Source organism: Polypterus senegalus, chromosome 10 (genome assembly GCF_016835505.1).
Source record: "Polypterus senegalus isolate Bchr_013 chromosome 10, ASM1683550v1, whole genome shotgun sequence".
NCBI lineage: Eukaryota > Metazoa > Chordata > Cladistia > Polypteriformes > Polypteridae > Polypterus > Polypterus senegalus.
The window spans coordinates 164,971,177-164,993,700 of record NC_053163.1 but is presented as its reverse complement, the minus strand read 5'-3'; the positions used below and the strand labels follow the sequence as shown (position 1 = coordinate 164,993,700).

At 40.1% G+C, this 22,524-nt stretch overlaps 1 protein-coding gene and 1 long non-coding RNA gene across 2 annotated transcripts in view; one reads left to right on the top strand and one right to left on the bottom strand.

Annotated features, from left to right (window-relative positions):
* LOC120537962 overlaps positions 1 to 7,111 on the top strand; it is a 20,782-nt gene extending 13,671 nt beyond the window's left edge. The window contains exon 3 of the long non-coding RNA XR_005635422.1: positions 6,878 to 7,111. This is a non-coding gene — a long non-coding RNA (uncharacterized LOC120537962). The remainder of the gene's footprint in view (positions 1 to 6,877) is intronic.
* cdkn2c (cyclin-dependent kinase inhibitor 2C (p18, inhibits CDK4)) lies at positions 4,625 to 22,524 on the bottom strand. Its single transcript, XM_039767269.1, has 2 exons — positions 22,028 to 22,524; positions 4,625 to 5,518 (listed from the first exon to the last, which is right to left on the bottom strand). Exons 1-2 carry the CDS (start codon positions 22,157 to 22,159, stop codon positions 5,159 to 5,161), a joined length of 492 nt encoding a protein of 163 aa, XP_039623203.1. The 5' UTR covers positions 22,160 to 22,524; the 3' UTR covers positions 4,625 to 5,158.

The following is a 22,524-nucleotide window of genomic DNA, read 5'->3' as shown; positions in this document are numbered from 1 at the left end:
CTACCCCCCCCGACCCCCAGGACCCCTGCAACCGAAAACAGCCGCACGAGACGAAGCGAAGTCCTATAGGCGTGCGCTTCGCTCGCATTTATGAACTGGGCAGACGGGGACACGTGACAAATGCACGCACTTCAGGAGGTCCAACGGGATGAATAAATGACATTTTAACGAACACAACTCATCTCTGTCGCTGGAAATGTCAGACGAGCCATCGGACATTCAGATCAGGGGCTAACAAACGAAATCCAAACTCCTGAATATGGACGAACACCACAAAGGTGCCACTCTGAAACGCTTAGTGACAGAAAGAAGCGAAGGTGAGAAGTCATGGGTGAAATAGCAAACTCTTTGCTTTTAATATCGACGAAGACCCCTTTTCAGGTGCACCAACACTCAAAGACATACTGCAAGGGGGTCTTCAGCGCTAATTGAGACCAGTTGTGTCATAGCGGACTTCTCAGCGTTCAGTCAAGAGAAGACATTTCAAATGTCACCAAACGACATCAATTCAAACGGCATGAGGTTTCAGGTGTAGCCGAGCACACAGCGAAGACCCCCTGACACCAAAACATGTCCTGATTTGACGGTCGGCCATTTGCGATTTAATGGCACTTTACCTCGGTGGTTTGTTTCCAATTCTTTGCCATTTGAAAGGCGCTATATACAATAAAGCCTGAAGAATAAAAAAAACTCATTGGTCAAAGTCACATTTTAAAATAGCTTTTGCGACCTTGGGAAACCGCATCAGAAGTTGAGTTTTGTATTACAGCGCACACTTCCTAATTATTACTAAATTCTCACTTCCGTTAGTTTTGTGTAAGAATTTGAAGTCTTTTTTGCATTGCGAAATATAAATTAAACAAGCGTCACGCAGGCTGGCGTTCCCGATTTACTTCGGTGCCGTCCTCTCATAATTCCTTTATAAAATCAGATGCTATAAGCTTCTTCACATTCTCATATTTGATTTCGCTCGATTTCGGCTCAGATCTCCACATCTTAACATTACCCGGATCAGTCGAGAAGTTCTTAAACGACATTTAATAAGCTTATAATTCCCAAACACTGCAATGCTTTGAATGCGTTTATAAGGAAAGGCGCTATAAATGAAGAGACCAGGCCTGCCATCCATTGTTGGACCACTTATTTCAGATTTGTCGCCCAGTGTCACCCCTCTGAGGGTGCGACGGCTCTGGACGGTTGGGCTCTTGGTGGGCATTGCGCTGGACGTCTGCGTGACACGCCGTGCAGTTCCAGTGGAGCGCATTTTATTCTAATTTAGTTCTGTGAGCTTCGCGAACCTGAGGGGTCCGCACAAACCGCGCAGCAATTTTAAGTTTCGCTCCTGCAGGTTCTCCAATGGCACTTTACTGGGCTGGCTGCTTCTTTTGCTTGACAAAGACCCGTGGCATTCTTTAAAGAGGTCTTTGTATATCCGTTTGGTTCTTTGAGCTTTTAAAATGTTCTACATATGGAAATAAAATAGACATTTTTAATGTACTGCAGACCAAGGAGACCACGGAAGCTGAGCCTGCATTACGGGGTGCCGCTCGAGGCCTTTGGGATGCCACAAGCCCTCACGCTGTCATCTCTTCACGGTTATTTATGGGGACTGCTAGGTACTTTCTGGGACCTTCATATGGATGGTTCGTTTGGGTTGCCCTGTGGCGTGGCTGTACAGAACCACATTGGCACCTTTATGTCTAAGAATGTGCAGTGCCAGTCGACTTTGGTCCCAACAGCACGAATGCAGGAAATCAGTGCCAGCAAGGGACAAGCGCTGCATGGATTCAGTGCCAGCCAGTCACGCATTCGTTCATTCATTCACAGTGCCAGTCTTATGGACACCTAGCAAACCGGCATGTCTGGCACGCTATATGTTTCAACACAGCGCCAGCTGCACAGTGAGGATCGGTATCTTAAGCTGAATTTGGTGCCAGCCTTGCGAATAACATCAGACTGATTTAGTGCCACCCATGAGAACAGTGCCCTACATACACCACGGTGTTCGCAGGGAGTGAGTACCATTCTCCCCACGCAATGCCAGCTGACCTTTTCAAGTGCCCGCAATAGACTGGTATCAGCACTTCAGACAATCCTGGCAAGGTTGTGCACCATGCAGACCCCTTTCCAGATTCGCTGCTAACAATGATTTGACTGACCGAGCTTCGGGTGTGCGCATGTCAATGGACTTGTGCACCTGTGCCTGAAAAGGCGCCGGCGGCAAACGTCAACAAATCGACATTTAGCTTTAGTCCGTGACGGGCGAAGCACGAGCCTCATTGATCTCCGACCGATACGCAGCTCATATTGTTTTATCATCACATAAAGATGAAGTAAATCTTGTCAAGTTAATGTTAAGGACAAAAATCCATCCATCTTCTTAACCTGCTTGACCCCGACGTGGAATAAAATTTAGCAATTGCGCTTAATCAGGGGCGTGGGGGGCGGAGCCTATCCCATACACCCTTATGGGTGAAAGCTGGAGCCAATCGTAGGGCGGCGCCATTCACATCACGTCCAGGGAGAAATTTTTGCGTCACCAGTTAACCTCACATTTAAGTTTTCTGGCGCTCACACCTGCGCACCAACGACAACAGCGAGATTTGAAACCCGGAAACTGGGCACATGAAGTGGCAGTGCTGACTTGGAATTTATAAGAACAACAAACAGAAAAATAATTAAAAAAAAAAAAACCTAGACAGTGGTTACAAAAGGGGTCAATTTCTCAATCATTTTGAAGACGCGACCTTGGCACCTTAATCCACTGTCATTTTCGTTTTCTGCATTCACTTGTTAGTCCATTCCTGTGGAGGAGTATGTTGCAGAAAATTACAAAGTTAAAGAAATAGATATGCAAACAAGTAAAAGTACTGTAAAATGTTACAATAAATTAACAAAAACAACTTGGGATAGGAGTATAATTACATGTGGCATGAAAAATATTTTTTTGCTACTTATTTCTTTATGTGTTTATTACTAGCTGTGCTACTTGTGCAAGACAGTTTTGAAATCTAAGTAATCAACATAGACCTTGGCATTAATGTTTGCAGTGCGTCATCTATTGGAATATCTTTTGTAATGCATGTATTAAAAATGCATTGCATTGTTCATTCAGATGGCAGATCACAAACATTTCCAAAATCAAATGCATTACAACAAATGTTTTTTTATGCACCATCTGTTGGAATGACAAATGCAATACATATATTCCATTTGGTATGGGAGTTGTGAAAGCAATGTTAATATTTATGATGCGCCATGTGTTGAACTGAGAAATGCAAGACATATGTCTCTGTTATATGCCATTTGTTATGCAAGTCATAAAAGCAGTGTTAGTGTTTGTAACATACCACCTGTTGGAATGACAAGTGTAATGCATATGTTTCTGTTATATGCTATTTGGTATAAGAATTGTAAAAGCCGTGTTAACGGGTGTGATGCACCATCTGTTGGAATGACAGAGACATAGCAACCAGACACACACAGACACTTATCCTTTTATTAAGGTGGATTTCTTCATGTATTTATTTCAGTGACATGCATGCAGCATGAAATAAGCCCAGAAATGAAAACTGTCACTTTCAGTCATCAAACTTGAGAGGGTAAGTTTTAGAGGGTCTTGTGTTTGGACTGGTGAGTCAATGGTTTAGCGGATGTGAACCTTCGGCCATCAAGATGCACATTGACAGCCAACTCTTCATATTCTGGTGAGTTCTGAGTTTCCAGAATTAAAGTTGCCACTTCATGCAGGAATTCTGGGAAATCTTTTTCTTGCAATTGTATCTGATGCCCGCAGTGACAACAGTGAGACTGCGCGTTCACAAGTCAAGCCAATCCACCAATCACAAGACAGCACTCGCTAAAGCCCACCCTCTTAATTTTGATGAGTGAAAGTGAGACGTTTTCATTTCAGGGCACATTTCATGCTAAATATAATTAAATAAATAATTTGGAAATAAGCAACAAGAATAGATTTTGTGAATCATACTGAAATGATGTGTTATTCTTACTTCTTTATTGTCCCATTTCACAGTACTTTTATCTTTTCAATTTTGTCTGAAATTTTCTTTCTTACATCCTGGCCTGTGTGTTCATTTTTCACCTACTGCTCTAGGTGGTCTTTTGCCCAGGCCAAGCCCCCCACAATGCTGTTGGATATACTATTCCTCATTGGATTTTTGGGACTTGATCACACTATACCCTCCTCCCCCCCAGTATTTCATACACCCCCTTACCATTTTATCTGGATCTGGGGATCTTTCAAAATTGATGTAAAATGAGGGACAATATGAGAGCACTTTTAAGTGTCATCGTGTTTCAGCCCACTGTGACGATTGCTTCTTAATCGATAACGGTGGCCCTGGTCGAGTTTACCTCCCAATTCACGTTTTGAACCCGTGTTGCCATTGCAGGTTGGTGGAGAGCTGGCGCCTGTTCCATCGGTAGGACCTGACCCTGGACGAGATGCCAGTCAATTAACCTTAAATTGGGATGGGCACAGAAACCGAGAAGACCCCTGAGGAAGCGTTAAGAATAATACAGAGACCACTAGAGGTGTGGTCCTTTGGAGCTGTGAAGCCAAAGCTTCATCCACCGTGACATAAATGCAATTAAAACGTTCAAATCTATTGCATGTCTCCCTATTTACATGATTTGATGCCTTTATTTTTATTAGGCACAGTATATTAATTTCTGGAATCTCTGTATTTACACTGAATGTACATTGGAATCACTCCACCAGCAGGGGGCGCTCTGTTAGCATTCGTCATTGGCCATGAGGAGAAGGAGGACTCTTCTGAGTGCGCCTGGCTTTCGGTGGCACTAAATGTTTTAAACGAGCCCCACACTGGACCCACACGTCACTCTCGATGTAACGTGTCACAATGACATGGAGGGAGGGCTGTTATAAAATTAGGAACATGGCTCCCACCTACAGTCGCCGACATTCATGTCACATAAAAAAGAAAGTCAAAGTGGACTTTGTGAAAAGACGAAAATACAGAAAATTTCCCACATTGTGGCTCTTGGAGTGGGGGCAGGCGGTGCTGACAAACAAAGAGAAAGTGGAACCAACAGGGTGGTCTGAGGTGACCCACAAGAGGACGAGGACAGGATGCTGCCAGCAGTGCACACTGGTAAAAATGGCACAGCTTTGCCTCTACCGTTGCAGTCGGTTCCCAAGACACTCAGCCACAAGGTGCCTGTCGTGCATCTCTGCAAGGTCAGACGCAGTGTGCCCCTCTTTGTTTTTGACGAGGGGGTCACTTGTCAGATCTATCAAGTGTCTCACAATGTCCAAGTGGCCCTCTCTGGCTGCCAAATGAAGCGGCAAGTTCCCCTGGTGATCCTGCAGGTTGACGTCGGCTCCGTTCTCGGTGAGAACCATCAGGGTTTCCAGGAAGCCTTCACGGGCAGCGTCATGGGCGATGGTAACCCCCAAACTTGTGTCCTGTTCATTGGGATTGGCGTTGGCCCTCAGCAGCTCCACCGCAATGGCTGGGTAACCGAGTTTCATCACCTGCAATGAGATGGCAAGTTTAGATTAATGACAACAAGCGGGCACAAGTTTTCATCTGGCTTCATTGTGACGGAAACCCCTAGCTTGTGTGGGAGACCCTCAGGCCAGACATCCTGGGCTTGGAGTAACACTGTAAGTGGGAATAAATCAGTGCTGGAGTGGAGCAACAACTTTATGACGGAAATGAAATCAAATAATTAGAAGGAGAAGACCAGCAGTTGGGTCAAAGATCTGTTCAGCTGTGCCACAACTCTTACAGTATGTATGGTCCGAAAGACGGAGGGTGGACTGGCATCCCAACTGGGATTGAGAGCAATACCTTACCCGGACGGGCGGGCAGCATGACTGGATGCACAGTCTGGTCATTAGGGTTCCCAGTTTTACTACCATTTGGGCAGAAATAATGATGGATGGACTGGTGAAAACTGCCAAACAGGAGCAGTTCATCCCCCAGTATGATGGGTGGCAGTGCTCCTCTGGCATGAACCCAATCTGGACACCCACTGGCTGGCATGGGACCTGCCGTTCGAGGGGGCAATGCTGTTGGGGTCCTTGGGTGCACAGTTATTAATTTATTTGTGTGTTTATCTGGTTGCTATGTCCCCGTCATTCCAACAGATGGTGCATCTCAAACATACATAGAAATAACCTGCACTGCATTTGTCATTCCAACAAAAGGCACTTCACAAACATTAGCATTGCTTTAACAAATCTCATCCCAAATAGCTTACAACAGAGACATATGCATTGCATTTGTCTTTCCAACAAATAGTACACCACAAGACACATTCCTACAGATGGTGCACTGCAAATGTTAACACCAGGATCTATGCTGATTACTTAGATTTCATTGAACTTAGATACATTGAAATGTATTTTGTAAGGCATGTGCTGTAATAAAATGCATTGCATTTGTTATTTTGACTGATGGCGCATCACAAACAATAGCACATTGCAAATCTCAAACCAAATGGCATATAACAGAAATATATGCATCAAACCTGATTCACATCTAATCCTGCCAACTACGCTATCTATCTATCTATCTATCTATCTATCTATCTATCTATCTATCTATCTATCTATCTATCTATCTATCTATCTATCTATCTATCTATCTATCTATCTATCTATCTAATCCTGCCAACTACGCTATCTATCTATCTATCTATCTATCTATCTATCTATCTATCTATCTATCTATCTATCTATCTATCTATCTATCTAATCCTGCCAACTACGCTATCTATCTATCTATCCAGGATATTGTCACACATGTATGTGCCTTGGCTGTGTCATCTGGGCTCTATAGAGGTGAGGGTGATGCAGTTGTTGATGCCTTCTCCCTTTTCCCCTTAGATGTGGACCTGTGATGTCATTTCCTCCTCGGCCTCAGACGCCCCACCACCTTCTGCCAGATGTGACATTTATGAGAACAAAAGACTTGAAGTTGGTGTTCAGTGTCAAACCCACAACTGAGACCTTAGATGGACCAAGATGGTCCTAACATTTTTAATTTGTAATTTTCATTTGCAGCATCTTTTTTGATTTTGAACATTAAATGGGGTTCACATGGAAGTCCCCAGTTATTTATCTTGTCTCCAATGACTCCATAGAGTTTTTTACTGTAGAGAACAAGCAAAGGAGAAGGTAAGCTTAACAAGGTAAATGTTCTCCTTGTAAATTTCATTTTACTTTTTGGCAGTGGTTGAGCTGCAGTGGAAAAAAAGAACTGTCGGTACTTGCTATTGTTTCGGCTGATGACAAATGAAACAGTTTCACATCCTTTGTTCCCCTTGGATGTCCAGTTGCGGGGGTGGGGGTGGGGGGGTTCAAAAGCTTGCTCAAGTCACAGTCACAGTAGAAGAAGAAGAAAAGGAGGAAGAATAAGAAGAGGAATAAGAAGAAGAACAAGAAGAGGAAGAAGAGAAAGAAGAAGAAGAGTAAGGACAACAACAACATTTATTTCTATAGCACATTTTCATACAAATAATGTCGCTCAAAGTGCTTTACATGATGAAGAAAAGAGAAAAAGACAAAATAAATAAGAATTAAAATAAGGGAACACTAATTAACATAGAATAAAAGTAAGGTCCGATGGCCAGGGAGGACAGAAAAAACAAAAAAAAAAAACTCCAGACGGCTGGAGAAAAAATAAAATCTGCAGGGGTTCCAGGCCACGAGACCACCCAGCCCCCTCTAGGCATTCTACCTAGCTAACATAAATGATCTCAATCAGTCCTCGTGGTATTCAGGGTTCTTATGGAAGGAAGAAGAAGAAGAAGAAGAAGATTTCATACCCTCCCGTGGGTATTGCAATTCCCAGACACCTGCACCCCAATCTCCTCTACCCCTATAAAGTGGTCTTAGGGTGTCCATCGTCAGGAAAAAGACAGCCAGGTCTTGCGGTCGCCTCTAGAGGGTCTTTGCTGCTCCTGGACTGGGGAGTCCAGCTGGTTTTGAGGTCACACCGAGCACTGCCCTGATACAACTGCACTTTTGCTTATCAGCTTCAGAGGCCATGGCTGATGTGACACACGCACGCCACGTTCACGTTTTGTCCCCAAGTTTATTTTTAGCTAATAAAAGTGGTGGCTTCGGGCGTCCCGAGCGCGGCTTACCGGGTGGGAGCCGACAAACTTGCGCGCACTTCACTTTCTTTACTGCAGACGAAAGTAAAAACAATCTTGAAAATCAAACACTTCTTTCTTTCTTTCTTTCTTTCTTTCTTTCTTTCTTTCTTTCTTTCTTTCTTCACAAGCCGGGATTCCCCTCGTGAGTCTTTTGAGAGATGCGCGCGCACCACATCACTAAAAGAACCCAAGCTCCCCATAGCCGAGCCGGCGGTTTAGCATTTTGTCCTTTGAGATGTCAGGGCGCAGAACACGAGGTGGCCCCTTGTCAGCACCAAAGCACACAAACCTACATACCATGGACTGGTAACTGTAATGCCAGTCAGTGGACCACCGGGAAATGACTCGGCACGGAACGGTTAAGGAAACGAGCAGAGCGCCGCCACCAGCGTAATGAACCTGCCGGTTAACGCTGTCAGCCTTTCTAACGCACATGTGCAGTTCCTGCCATTTTTAAAGGCAAATTGACAAAGACTACAGATTAAAATTACAGATATGCATTAAGTCTGATGAAAAGGTGTAGAATGCGATTTAAATCCCCGCCTGCAGTATTTGTAGCAACACTCGTGTGATTCGCACGTCATCGAAATCATAAACCATTAAGCAGCGTTAACTGCAGTTCATAATGTAGTAGTCAAGTGGCTCAGTGGTTAGCTGCTCTCCCCGTGTCACGTGGGCTTTCTGTCCGCATGTCCGCTCTTAAAACTAGCGGCTATAAAACTGCTCTTCACTCGGCTGTGCGCCTCCTCGTAGCTGCGTTGTCTGACAAAGAAATAACATCTAAACCTTGGAAAGCACATGAAGGTGTTTACACCTTAAGGGATCTGAGTTGCCTCTAAAGTCTGCATATTGTAATATTTTTAGTAAGCCCATAAAAGGTGCCATTTTGCTTAACTTCTCATTACATCCATAATGGCTAACACAGTAAAACACCCTAGCACTATGGACCAAAACAGAAATCTTTAATTATATTAGGCGAGCAAAACAAGAAAAGCTGAACTGAGCCTGCTGAGGTGGGATAGAGTGTCGTGAGAGTCCTTTAAAAGCAAGGGTCATTTTCACAAATTTGTTCTTATCATTGAAATTGTTAAGTTGAGAGATGCCCTTCCTGGAACCAAAGTGGTTCTTTAGGGAACCCAAAATGCCTCCCCTGTGCAAGCATGTGCTAGAAAAAATGAATGAATGAATGTAAAATGAACTCAAGTGTGGAGGCAAGTAACTTGTAAAGGCAAACCGGCCGAACCCGCCATCATAATCCACAAAGTGAAAGAGCGCGTGAAACAAGCGAGTGGATCTCCAGCAGATCAGGTGTGCCGCACTATTTAAAAATGAGCGTCATTACGGCATGTGTTCACAAATGGTCTATGAAGTATAAAAATACAGGAATACACTTACCAGCCTTTAGAAAAAGTGTTCTGTCATATGCGGACATCACGAGAATAACAGGGCAACCTGAACGCGCAATGAACAGCCACGAGAGACGAGCCGGGAGGCGCAAAATACGCAGGCGCGCGCCTTAAGTTTATGAAGCTCGCAAAACGGGCGCCGTTGTGTTCGAATTGAAATGGGCGACAAACACAACAGCGGATCGAAATGAACAAACGAACGCTTCGTCTGGGGGCCTCTCGTCAAGAGAGCAAGCGTCAAGAGAGCAAGCGAGTCTCCACATGGGAATGAATAATAATAATAATAATAATAATAATAATAATAATAATAATAATAATAATAATAATAATAATAATAATAGTAGTTGAAAAAGAAAAGAAAAGGGAGCTTTCTGTAGCGTATTGTAAATTATTTTTCTCTTTCACATTTTGGCTTCTTAATAGTAGCCTGTAAAATCAAGTGAGTTAGTAATTGAACCGCTATGGATAAGATACTAATAGTAAAACTAATAATAATAACACAAGTACAAATAGTACTGTAATGGGACAGAATGAATTAAAAAGTGTTTTTTTTTTTGTGGCTTATTGTGAACGTTTTTCTTTTTCATATTTATGTCATCTAATAAGCCACAAGACCAAATGCGATGCCAACTGGGATATAAAAATTCAACCATTATAGAAACTAATTCTACTACTACTAAGAATACATAAACAAATAAATAAACAAGCAAACAAATAAATATGTAAGTAAATAAAGATCGGAATGACTTAAAAAAAATAATTTTCCCTCACTGGTTTATTGTAAAACATTTTTCTCTGTCATATTTGTGTCATTTACTAGCAACCCACAAAATAATAATAATAATAATAATAATAATAGATCAAAATAAAAGATTTTTTCTGTTTTATAATTTGTCCTTCTAATAGTAGACTAGAAGATTAAATGAATTTCCACTGGAGGAATAAAAATTGAACTGCTACGGACAATAACACTAATGGTAAAACTAGTATAATATTATAATAGTACAATATAGCAAAATTAATTTAAAAATTTATGTTGTGTATTTTTTTTTGTTGTGGCTTATTTTTATAATTTTTCTCTGTCATATTTTTAACATACTTGCATCCAACAACAGTAAATGAGTTTCTAATGGGAAATAATAATAATAACAACAACAGCAATAATAATAATAATAATAATAATAATAATAATAATAATAATAATGACAGATTAAAGTAAAAAGAAAAGTTCATCTTTTGTGACTTACTGTAAATATTTTCAATATTTTGGCCTTTCAATTGAAGCCTACAGATCAAATGAGCTTCAACATTCGAAATAATCTTTGACAAATAATGCTATCCTACTATACTAATAACAATACAAATAGTAAAACTGCTACTAATAGTAATAAATAAATAAATAAAAATAACATGGATAAAAAAATGACCTGTGGCTTATTTTAAATATTTTTCTCTTTCACCTTTTTGCCATTTACTAGTAACTGAAAACAGCAAATGGAAAATAATAATGAAAGCACCTCAGCTTATAGGACTAATGTTGCTAATAATTAAACGGCCACTACTAGTACTATTTAGTTACATTTATTTTTATTACTATTGTTGTATTATTAACAACATGATAGGCCTTTTATGATAGCTAGATATGAAAGGCACTATATATATATGTATATATATATATATCATTTTATATGACCCATGAAGGAGGATATTTAACTTTTAGATTTCTATAAATAAGTAAATAAATACATAAATGTTATAACAAGTGAAAACAAGAATTTCTAAAAAGAAATCGTGACAGTCGCAGTGAGGCATTACCAATAATAATAATAATAATAATAATAATAATAATAGGACATCAGTGCTACACACGAACTTTTATTATTATTATTACTATTTTACTTTTTTTTATTATACTGTGTTGTTTCCATTCAGGGCTCTACCTTTAAAGCTCTGACTGAACCTTTTCAAGTCTAAACATTTAAACGCAGACCTGATGGCCGCGATACGTCGGAATTTCCCTTGAAGGGCCAAATGTTCTCTGAGCGCAGGTCACACCAAGAGCTCGGTGACTTTCGTCAGCTGAGCCTGTGGCCTTGTGAGGGCCTTTTTGTGTGGGGACACGAGGGACACAGAGCACTAACACGGCGAGAACTGCGGCTCTATAAACGTGGATAATGAGATCGTCGAGCAGCTTTACAGGGACATCTAAAGGGCCCTCGAGCTGCTGCTGCTCTGGACACTCACGTCCGTGGTGTCCGTGGGAGGACCGCGTCGGCCTTTTCTTCTTCTTCTGCACTCCCTGACTCCATAAGTGGGACATACAAGCCCACTTCTACCTACATGGCTTCGTCTTATTCTTTTATAAACAGAGGGTCCTCTTTTTAAACCGTCCAACAATGTCTTCTGGAGCACACAGCACTTCTGAGGCAAGGCTTCTTTCTTTCTTTCTTTTTTCTGTTTTCTGTTTTTTTTTTTTTGTATTTTATGAAGCCCTCAGCTTGCGCACCGTATGACCGCTCGATCAGACCCCTAAACAGCAGCCGTTGAGAGAGAAGGTCCTGTCCTCGTCACATTCCCTGATCTTTGGGGCATCCTGTCCTGTCCTTGTCACCTCGCTGGTTCGTGTCATCGTGTGCTGCGCATCTGCCACGCTTTAGAATGGGCTCAGTCGGGGAGACCCCGCACCTCATGACTGGCAGGCACTTTGAAAGGTGGGCTTGACGGGCAGGTGAAGACGTCTGCTGCCAAAAACGGATTATTATCTTCAAAAGGTCACATTATTAATGTATTGTTACTTAGTCAAAACATACGCTTTAATTCACAAGTTGGAATATCTGTTGCAAAATGGCCTTTATCTTCAAAGCTTGATATCATTTAACGTTGTAATAACAATACACGCCTTATCACATAAACGATAATATAAATATTAGGTGGAAAAAATCTTTTATGTCCAAAGGTTTAATTTACCAATACTTTAGTAAAAATATACACCTTAGATGAAAATTTTACATATATGGTAATAAAAACGGCCTTTATCTTCAAGGCTTGATATTAAGAGGCTGTTATCATTTAGTAACAATACGCGTGCACATACGATTGTCAAAATGTCCTTTATGGTATAAGACGGCCATTCCTGTCGCTTCAGTAACACGACGGGTCGTAGCGGAGCGCCGGTGAAAGGCCTACACGTCGGAGATTATTATTAACAAGATACACCTTACTGCACAAATGAGACGTGTTAATATTAGCCTTTGAAACGGCTTTTATTTATTCCTTATTGTAATGTAACCCATAATAATAAACTTTGTACTGTTGTATTTGAATGTACTTTGTTAATACTACATATGATATTTCTGTTTAAACGATGTCTCATCGCCATGCTTGTATTGGATGTAAATATTCTCTAATAAAAATCTGTTCTAATAAATAAATACATAAATAAATAAATAAAAAATAAAGAAAGAAAGAAAGAAAGAAAGAAAGAAAGAAAGAAAGAAAGAAAGAAAGAAAGAAAGAATCCTTACTGCAAAAGTGAAAATGCAAAGTGAGAATGCGAACACTTGCTGGTAAGAAGGCCTGGTGTTAAAGTCTTTTTTTTAATTTTTTTTAACATGATTCTCATAATGTAATGGGGGGCAGGTGGTCCTCCATGCCTCCCACCCTTTAAAATCGCGCACAAACACGGAAAGATGCCAGCTTCCTTCGTGACCCACAGTGACACGGTGATCTGCGTGTGTCACTTTATTTATTGGCTTTCTCCCCAACTTTACAAGGACATAAAATACCGTAAGTGGCAAACAGATGTGAGGGCGACAGCCGCCAAACAATTCATTGCACTTTTAGTAATTATGGGTTATAGAAGACGGCCACAAATTGAGTGTGCTAATGAATAAATTGCAGAAGGGGCGAGCGTGGCGTGTGGCCCTAATCCAAGTGAGGACTCCGAGGGCCTCCCTCAGTGGCGCTGACACTCATGACGGCTGTTGTGCAAAAAGAGGAAAAAGAAAAGAAAAGAATAGCACGTCGGAATTACACAAAATGAGCTGAAAGTTCAGCGCTTCAAAGCGGCGGGGGGCTTGGCGTCCATCGGGGGACATTTCACTTCACACACACACAGGCACAAGTCTGCCGAGGTCGGGCGTCACTTTAAACCCTCAAGGGAAAGCCACCGGCAGGCAAAGGTACACCTGCACAACATCACAAGGACCGCAGTGACAAGGAACAACAGCGCCACTTCGACGGGCACACGTCAGACTTCTCTATTTATAAAACATAAAAAAAAAAAAATAAAAAATATAAAATGACACCGATTTAAGATGAAGTACGCGACGCTGGCTGGGGTCTGCGCTCGTATGAGACCCTATAGTATGATCAGGGCATCACGCTTAGGACTGGTCATTACATTTATTATTGATGGTCAGGAAAATTATTATTTGAAAATGTTCACAGAATGAATGCAAAATTCTGGAAATACATAAAAATGTGAAACAATCGAACATGAGGCTGTGAAGCCAAATGCCCCTGATGGGGACAAATAAAAATCTATCTATCTATCTATCTATCTATCTATCTATCTATCTATCTATCTATCTATCTATCTATCTATCTATCTATCTATCTATCTATCTATCTATCTATCTATCTATCTATCTATCTATCTATCTATCTATCTATCTATCTATCTATCTAAGATACTAAAATCTTTACAGTACAGCATACTATCAGCAACAATATCCGAGTAAGAATGTCACTAGCATTTGGGACATTCAGTGTAATCAAGTGGCATTTGAAATGAGCTCTTAGGGTCACCTGAAATCATCCCTCCATTTTCTAACCCACTTATCATTTTCGATGTCGGGGTGATGGCGTCTATCCTAGAAGTTTGGGGTTAAAAGCAAAGAACCGACTGAAGTTGTCCCAACGGTGCCCTTGTAGTCCTTTCAGGTAACGAGGCTTTAGCTTTATAGCGCCTTTCACAATCCATGCCACCACCACCCCTTGACCGAACCCTTTAATCCAGTTATGGCATCGCCAGTCTAACAGACGACTGATTCCATACAACGGCGTTGAGAGCGTATAGCCCAGTGATGGCCTGTCCAGGGTGGGCTCCCCCTTCACACCTGATACTCTCAGGAGTACAAACTCTACACAAAATGGAGGTGCATGAACTACAGATTGACATATCAGCATTTGAGATAATAAAAAGACGGTTGTTAAAAAACAGGAGGGTCCATCCTGCTACAACTTCTAAATAATTTCCTAACATTTCCATTAGAAAGACTACGAGTGTCTATGTGAGAATAAGTGGGCCTGGAAATGAAAGGACCCCCCCAGAGGAGAGTTAAATGAGGCCGACTTACTATTACTGACAGATTAACACTTGAAATGATAATAACAGTATTAATAAGAATAGAGGAGTTCATATACAAAATGTTCACTTCTGAAATAATTAGCAGTGTTTACACCACAACAAGAACAGCAATAATAATTAGAATAACCAGAGAAGAATTCTTTGTCATCTGCTGTGTGTTCAGAGCTCAGTGTGTGTCTCTGTATACACGGTACTGTATTTATATCTCTTTATATATCTGTCTATATATTTATTTATCTGCCCATTTATGTGTTTTTTAATTTAAAGAGCTGCTGTTAAAAGCCACATTTTCCCCTGAGAACAACAACGACAAGAAGAAGAAGAAGAAGAGGAAGAAGAAGAAGAGGAAGAACAAAAACAACATTTATTTATAGAGCACATTTTCATACAAATTTTTTCAACTTAAAAGTTCTTTACATGATGAAAAAAGAGAAAAAAGATCAAATAAATAAGAATTAAAATAAGGGAACACTAATTAGCATCGAATAAAAGCAAGTCCAATGGTCAGGGAGGACAGAATTTATATTTATTAGCATTTGAAAATAATAATAATAATAATAATAATAATAAATGAGATTATTAACAGTAGAAGGGTTCATTCTGCTATTATTACTAAACATATTCAGAATTTAAACATTTAAAATAAATTGGCTGTTTATATCAGAGAAACGAGTTCTGTCATCACTGCTAAAGATTCTCAGAATATTAACAAGAGAAATAACAGGATTATGAATTTTAAAATAAGTGGGCCAGAAAACAGAGCGGAGGACAAACTGACAAGAATATGAATAAGCAGAGAATATTTTTGTTGAGTCTCCACCAAGGTCAACTGTGAGAGCTAAAAGGAGAGCCATTACTACGACTAAATAGACAATTAAAATGAGAAGAGTCGCCTGGTCCTGCTACTCCGTGTACTCCGAACAATAAGAGCTGAAATCCTAGGATTATTAATCTTAGTATACGGGGGTCAGCAAACTGACTGGGGGTGTTAAATGGAGTCTGCAATGACTGCTAAATGAAATCAACGTATTAATGATATACAAGCATGTAGATTAGCAAAAATAACCCTGTGATTATTGCTAAATATATTCCAAATATTAACAATTGAAATAATGCGATTAATAAAATTAAAATAAGAGGGCCTGATGATCTAGAGATGGACAAACAGAAACTGTGAGTCCGAGTGCTCAGTGGAGCTTCTTTATTATTATTAAAGAGAAACAATAAAACAATTAGGATTAGAAAAAAAAACCAACAGCAGCCTATTGTTATGTTCAGGATGTAAACAATTGAAGATGACAATAAGTGGGTTAGCTTAGCAAACTGGGCAGTGGACGGGCAGCTGTGGGTTTTCAAAGGGGCCTTGTGTGCCACTAAATGAGATGAACAACTGAAACAACACGACGGCTTCGATGAGAAGAATGACTGACTGCTGTTCTAAGTGCGACTTCATTTATTCAGAATATCAGCAACTGAGAGGACACAATTAATAAAATCACAATAAGTGGGCCTGATCACCGAGGGGCAGACAAAGAGAAAACTGAACTGTGAGGGCTCATCGAGCTCCTTCACTGACTGAACAGAAGTAAAGTGACGATCAGAATGACAAAACTCCTCCTGCTGTCAGCACTAAATGTGCATTTAGAACAAAAACATTTGAAATAAAACGAGTCTAAATATTAAAATAAGTGGAAACGGTGCGGGGAGAAGATGGACGGACAGCTGAAGGGGCCTGAAGTGACTGCTAATAAATATGAAGATTTAGAAAATGGCAGGACTGTTTACATGGGAAAAAGGAACTCTGTGATTACTGCTAAATAAATTTAGAATATGAACAGTTCAAATAACAACGTTAATTAAAATGAAAATAAGGGATGGGTGGGCAGATCATTTGACCCCCGAGTGTAGAATGGAGCTCCTTTATTACTGTTAAAGAGAACTGAATATAAAAGTGAGGATTAGAAATTAGGAATCGCCCTCAGATTCTGTTCAGGATATAAATGTCATCGTCATGAAGAGTACAGTAAGTGGGTTAGGAAACTGGACAGTGGATGGGTGGGCAGCTGAGCTGCGGGTTACTAAAGGGGGTCTGCAGAGACCCTAAATGAGAAGAGTAACTGAAATAACACGACTGCTAAAATGAGAAAAACTCCTCCTGCTATTGTTACGACTGCACACATTCAGCAAATGAACAAATAAAGAAGACAATTAATAAAATTACAATAAGCAGGTCTGCTAATCGAGGGGCAGACAAACAGAAAGCTCAGTGGAGCTCCTGTGCTACTAAACAGAAATAAAAGGACAATTCGAATTTGAAAAAAATAAAATAAAAAGACATTCAGCACTAAATATGAATTTAGAACAAAAACAATGGAAATGAAATGAATCTGATTATTAGAATGAGTGGAAACTGCATAGGGAGAGGATGGACGGGCAGCTGGACTGGAGTGTTAAATGGGGCCTGCAGTGACTGCTAAAAAATATGAAGATTTAGAATATTAACAACTAAAATTCTACGAGTATTTATGAGAAAAATGAACTCTGCGATTACTGCTAAATAAATTTAGAAAATGAATCGTTCACATAATAACATTAATAAAATTAAATTAAAGAGGGTCTGATATAAGGAATGGGTGGAAAGATAATTTGACCCCAAGTGTAAAATGGAGCTCCTTTATTACACCTAAAGAGAAATGAATATTAAAGTGAGGATTAGAAATGACCGTCCGATTATTATGATCAGGATGTAAAGAATTGAAATGTCACCATCAGGAAGATTACAGTAAGTGGGTTAGAAAACTTGACAGGGGATGGACGGACAGCCGAGCTGCGGGTTACTAAAGGGGGTCTGTAGTGACGACTAATACAAATATTTAAAACATTAACAACTGCAAAAATACAATGAATAAAATTAGAATAAGTGGACCTGATGATCGAGGGGTGGACAAACAGAAAATGTGACTTCACGTGCTCAGTGGAGCTCCTTTATGACAATTAAAGAGAAATAATATAATAAGAGTTAAGATTTAAAAAAAAAATCAGCCTATTATTACAATCAGGGTGTAAAGAATTGAAATGTCACCATCATGAAGATTACAGTAAAGGGGTTAGAAAACTGGACAGGGGATGGACGGACACTAAAGAGGCCTGAAGTGACACAACATGAGATTAAAAATTGAAATTACACGACTGCTTAAATTAGAAAAACTCCTCCGTTTTTTATTAAAAGCACACATTCAGCATATTAACAGCTGACAGAACTCGATTAATAAAATTACAATAAGCAGGTCTGCTAATCGAGGGGCAGACAAACAGAAAACTCAGTGGAGCTCCTGTGTTACTAAACAGAAATAAAAGGACAATTCGAATTTGAATAAAATAAAATATAAAATACATCCAGCACTAAATATGAATTTAGAACAAAAACAATGGAAATGAAATGAATCTGATTATTAGAATGAGTGGAAACTGCATGGGGAGAGGATGGACGGGCAGCTGGACTGGAGTGTTAAATGGGGCCTGCAGTGACTGCTAAAAAATATGAAGATTTAGAATATTAACAACTAAAATTCTACGAGTATTTATGAGAAAAATGAACTCTGCGATTACTGCTAAATAAATTTAGAATATGAATCGTTCACATAATAACATTAATAAAATTAAATTAAAGAGGGTCTGATATAAGGAATGGGTGGAAAGATAATTTGACCCCAAGTGTAAAATGGAGCTCCTTTATTACACCTAAAGAGAAATGAATATAAAAGTGAGGATTAGAAATGACCGTCCGATTATTATGTTCAGGATGTAAAGAATTGAAATGTCACCATCAGGAAGATTACAGTAAGTGGGTTAAAAAACTGGACAGGGGATGGACGGACACTAAAGAGACCTGAAGTGACACAACATGAGATTAAAAATTGAAATTACACGACTGCTTAAATTAGAAAAACTCCTCCGTTTTTTATTAAAAGCACACATTCAGCATATTAACAGCTGACAGAACTCAATTAATAAAATTAGAATAAGCAGGTCTGATAATCGAGGGACAGACAAACAGAAAACTGACAGACAAACAGAAAACTGAACTGCCAGGGCTCAGTGGAGCTCCTGTGCTACTAAACAGAAATAAAAGGACAATTCGAATTTGAAAAAAATAAAATATAAAATACATCCAGCACTAAATATGAATTTAGAACAAAAACAATGGAAATTAAATGAATCTGATTATTAGAATGAGTGGAAACTGCAGTGGGAGAGGATGGACGGGCAGCTGGAGTGTTAAATGGGGCCTGCAGTGACTGCTAAAAAATATGAAGATTTAGAATATTAACAACTAAAATTATACGAGTATTTATGAGAAAAATGAACTCTGCGATTACTGCTAAATAAATTTAGAAAATGAATCGTTCACATAATAACATTAATAAAATTAAATTAAAGAGGGTCTGATATAAGGGATGGGTGGACAGATAATTTGACCCCAAGTGTAAAATGGAGCTCCTTTATTACTGTTAAAGAAGAATTCATATAAAAGTGAGGGTTAGAAATAACCGTCCGATTATTATGTTCAGGATTTAAACAATTGAAATGTCACCATCAGGAAGATTACAGTAAGTGGGTTAGAAAACTGGGCAGTGGATGGACGGACAGCCAAGCTGCGGGTTACTAAAGAGGCCTGAAGTGACTACTAAATGCGAGTAACAATTGAAATAACACGACTGTTTAAATTCAAAAGAAACCCTCCTGTTATTATTAAAAGCACACATTCAGCATATTAACAGCTGACAGAACACATTTAATAAAATTAGAATAAGTGGGTGTGAAAACTGAGGGACGGACAAAAAGAAAACTGAACTGAGAGGGCTCAGTGGAGCTCTTGTGCAGAATTAAAAGGACAGCTCGAATTTGAAAAAATATATACATATATATAAAATACATCCAGCACTAAATATGAATTTAGAACAAAAACAACTGAAATTAAATGAATCTGAATGTTAAAATTAGTGGAAACTGCATTTGGAGTGGATCGACAGACAGCTGTGTTAAATGGGCCTGCAGTGACTACTAATACAAAGATTTAGAATCTTAACTACTGGGAATATTTAAATTAGAAATATGAATCTTGCTGTTTCTAGTAAACAAATTCAGAATGTTACCATTCTAAGACTATTTCGATTCAGAAAATTCATTTAAACAAAACGAATCCTAGTTTTAATGCACGATCAGTAAAGTTACACACCTGCTCGGGATTTCTGTCACTTCGAATCAAAGATAAGTAAAGACTCTCTGACAACACAACGCGGTGAGAACAGCGAACACGAGTGGACTACGGCAAGAAAACGAAAAAGAAAACAGAAAACTGCGAGGAGCAAAAATAACACAAGGGCAGCGCAGCCGAGTGAAACAAAAATGAGGAGAAGGCAAAAGAAATCAGGGAGGTCCTGACCACCTCTTCAAATTAATAAAAATAAATAAATAAATAAATAAATAAAATAAAATAACATAAACACCGCAGCACATCACTGGGAGCATCGGTGGGAAAACAATAACAATTCACATTGGGACAAATAAAGTGCTCTTATATAGCGCCTTTCACAGCTCTGATATATAGCGTCTATCTATCTACTTATTACATTGTGCATTTCATATCTATAACTATTAGTGCCTTTTTATGTATTCTGTAGTGCTTATCTATCTACTATATAGTGCCTTTCCATCTATCTATCTATCTATCTATCTATCTATCTATCTATCTATCTATCTATCTATCTATCTATCTATTATATAGTGCCTATCTATCTATCTATCTATCTATCTATCTATCTATCTATCTATCTATCTATCTATCTATCTATCTATCTATCTATCTAATCTTTCTGCCTGGCTGCCTTTCTTTCCGTCTGCCTGTCACTCAGTGCCATCATCCTAGTAACCCTTCAGCCTTCAGTTTTCCGACTCTTGTCCGTCAGAAACATGACGACAGCCCGTCGATGGTAATGACGAACCTCGTAATTTCTCAAGTTGTTCTTCTTTGTCCAGCGTGTACCTCATCTTGACCGTCTCTAGCACTTCTAAAGCGCCTTTCCTTTCTGTCTGTCTAGGCTGCCAGTGTTTTCTGCTGCCTGCCACCATAAAGGCTGCTAAGGATCTGCATGGCGAGTGACCCGTAATGTCCGCCACCCGCACTCTGATCTATCTGACAGCTCACCTCACTCCAATGCTAATTCTCGAGTCAGAGTTAGACATATTCATGGCAGATACCATCAGTGCGAAATAAGAGTGAAAATAACTCTCGACATGTTGAGAAAGTGCGCTCGGAACGCGTTCGTCACCAGTACGGAGATGAGTGAGTTCAAGTGAGGGTGGAAAGTGTTCCCGAGCAGGGGGGCCGCCTCGAGGTCAAGGTGATGCCCGCTCGAAGTTGGCTCGTCTTGAAGTTGTTGGGTGCCCACAAAAATAAACACTGTGATAAAACTGAAAACAAAAAAAGCGAGAAGATCGCTAGTTGTGTTCGATGCGTTTAACACGGTCCTTCGCCTTGTATTCGTAGCATGTATATTATTTATGTATGTATGTATGTATTTATTAATTATTATTTTTAATCCATGCACTTCTGCTGAAAAACGATGCAGATCTGAAGCCTCAGTTCTAATGCACGCTACCAGTAGCCTTACATTTCTGCTCCAATGTCCTAAATCTCGTCGCATAAAAAGAGGAGAAATTAGACGAAGCGCCAGCGAAAGTTCTGAAACGCCGAGCCGAGTCGGGAATGTCGTGTGTGTCCCCCACGCTACTGCGTGTCACAAACAAGGGGCGATGCAAATGTCCACGTTACATTGGCAATAACGGCGTTCGCTTCGGCACATGGGTGGAAACAGTGCTGCCACCATCGCCGCCTGTCACACGTCTGTACCGGTGTCACATCAAGCTTTGGAGGGGCCACGGGAGTGTTGTCTAAAAAAAAAGAAAAGAAAAAAAAAACCCTAAACTTTCCAAAAATGTGAATGCGTAATTTACAACGGATAAAGCCTTGCTTTTGATATCCCTTCATACTTGTTTGCTCCTCCAGAAACATGTCTCAACACTAAGAAATACCAACCTGCAGGGGGGTCCTGCCGTACGTGTTCTTCTGATTAACGTTTACCCCACTTCGCAGTAATATTTGCACCACTCTCAGCTCACCCCTCGCCGATGCGTTGGCCAGTTCGTCCGCATCCGTCGAATCGGTCATCCTTTACAAAGAACCGAAAAGCATAAAGACGTTTTCCTTGCCGTTCACGGCTCCGCTTTTTAATGGTCAACGAACGTATGTTGACGCGAGTCCAGTTAGCAGGCTGTAGTAAATATTAAGCAGCAGGAGAATCTGGTCCCCCGCCAAGGTCCGCCCCCCGCTTTATGTTCCATCCCATCACTTCTCGTCGATCCGGAGCGGCGTTGACGTTCTTTTAGGTGATCTCGGCAGCACCATCAGTTTTCCAGATTTAATCGTTCCATTCCTTGATCCCACTCGTCTAATCCTCTATTGAAAACGGGATCCAAAAACATTTCCATCATTCGAAAGCAGCGTTAGTTTCCAAACCCCCTTAACAAAAAAAA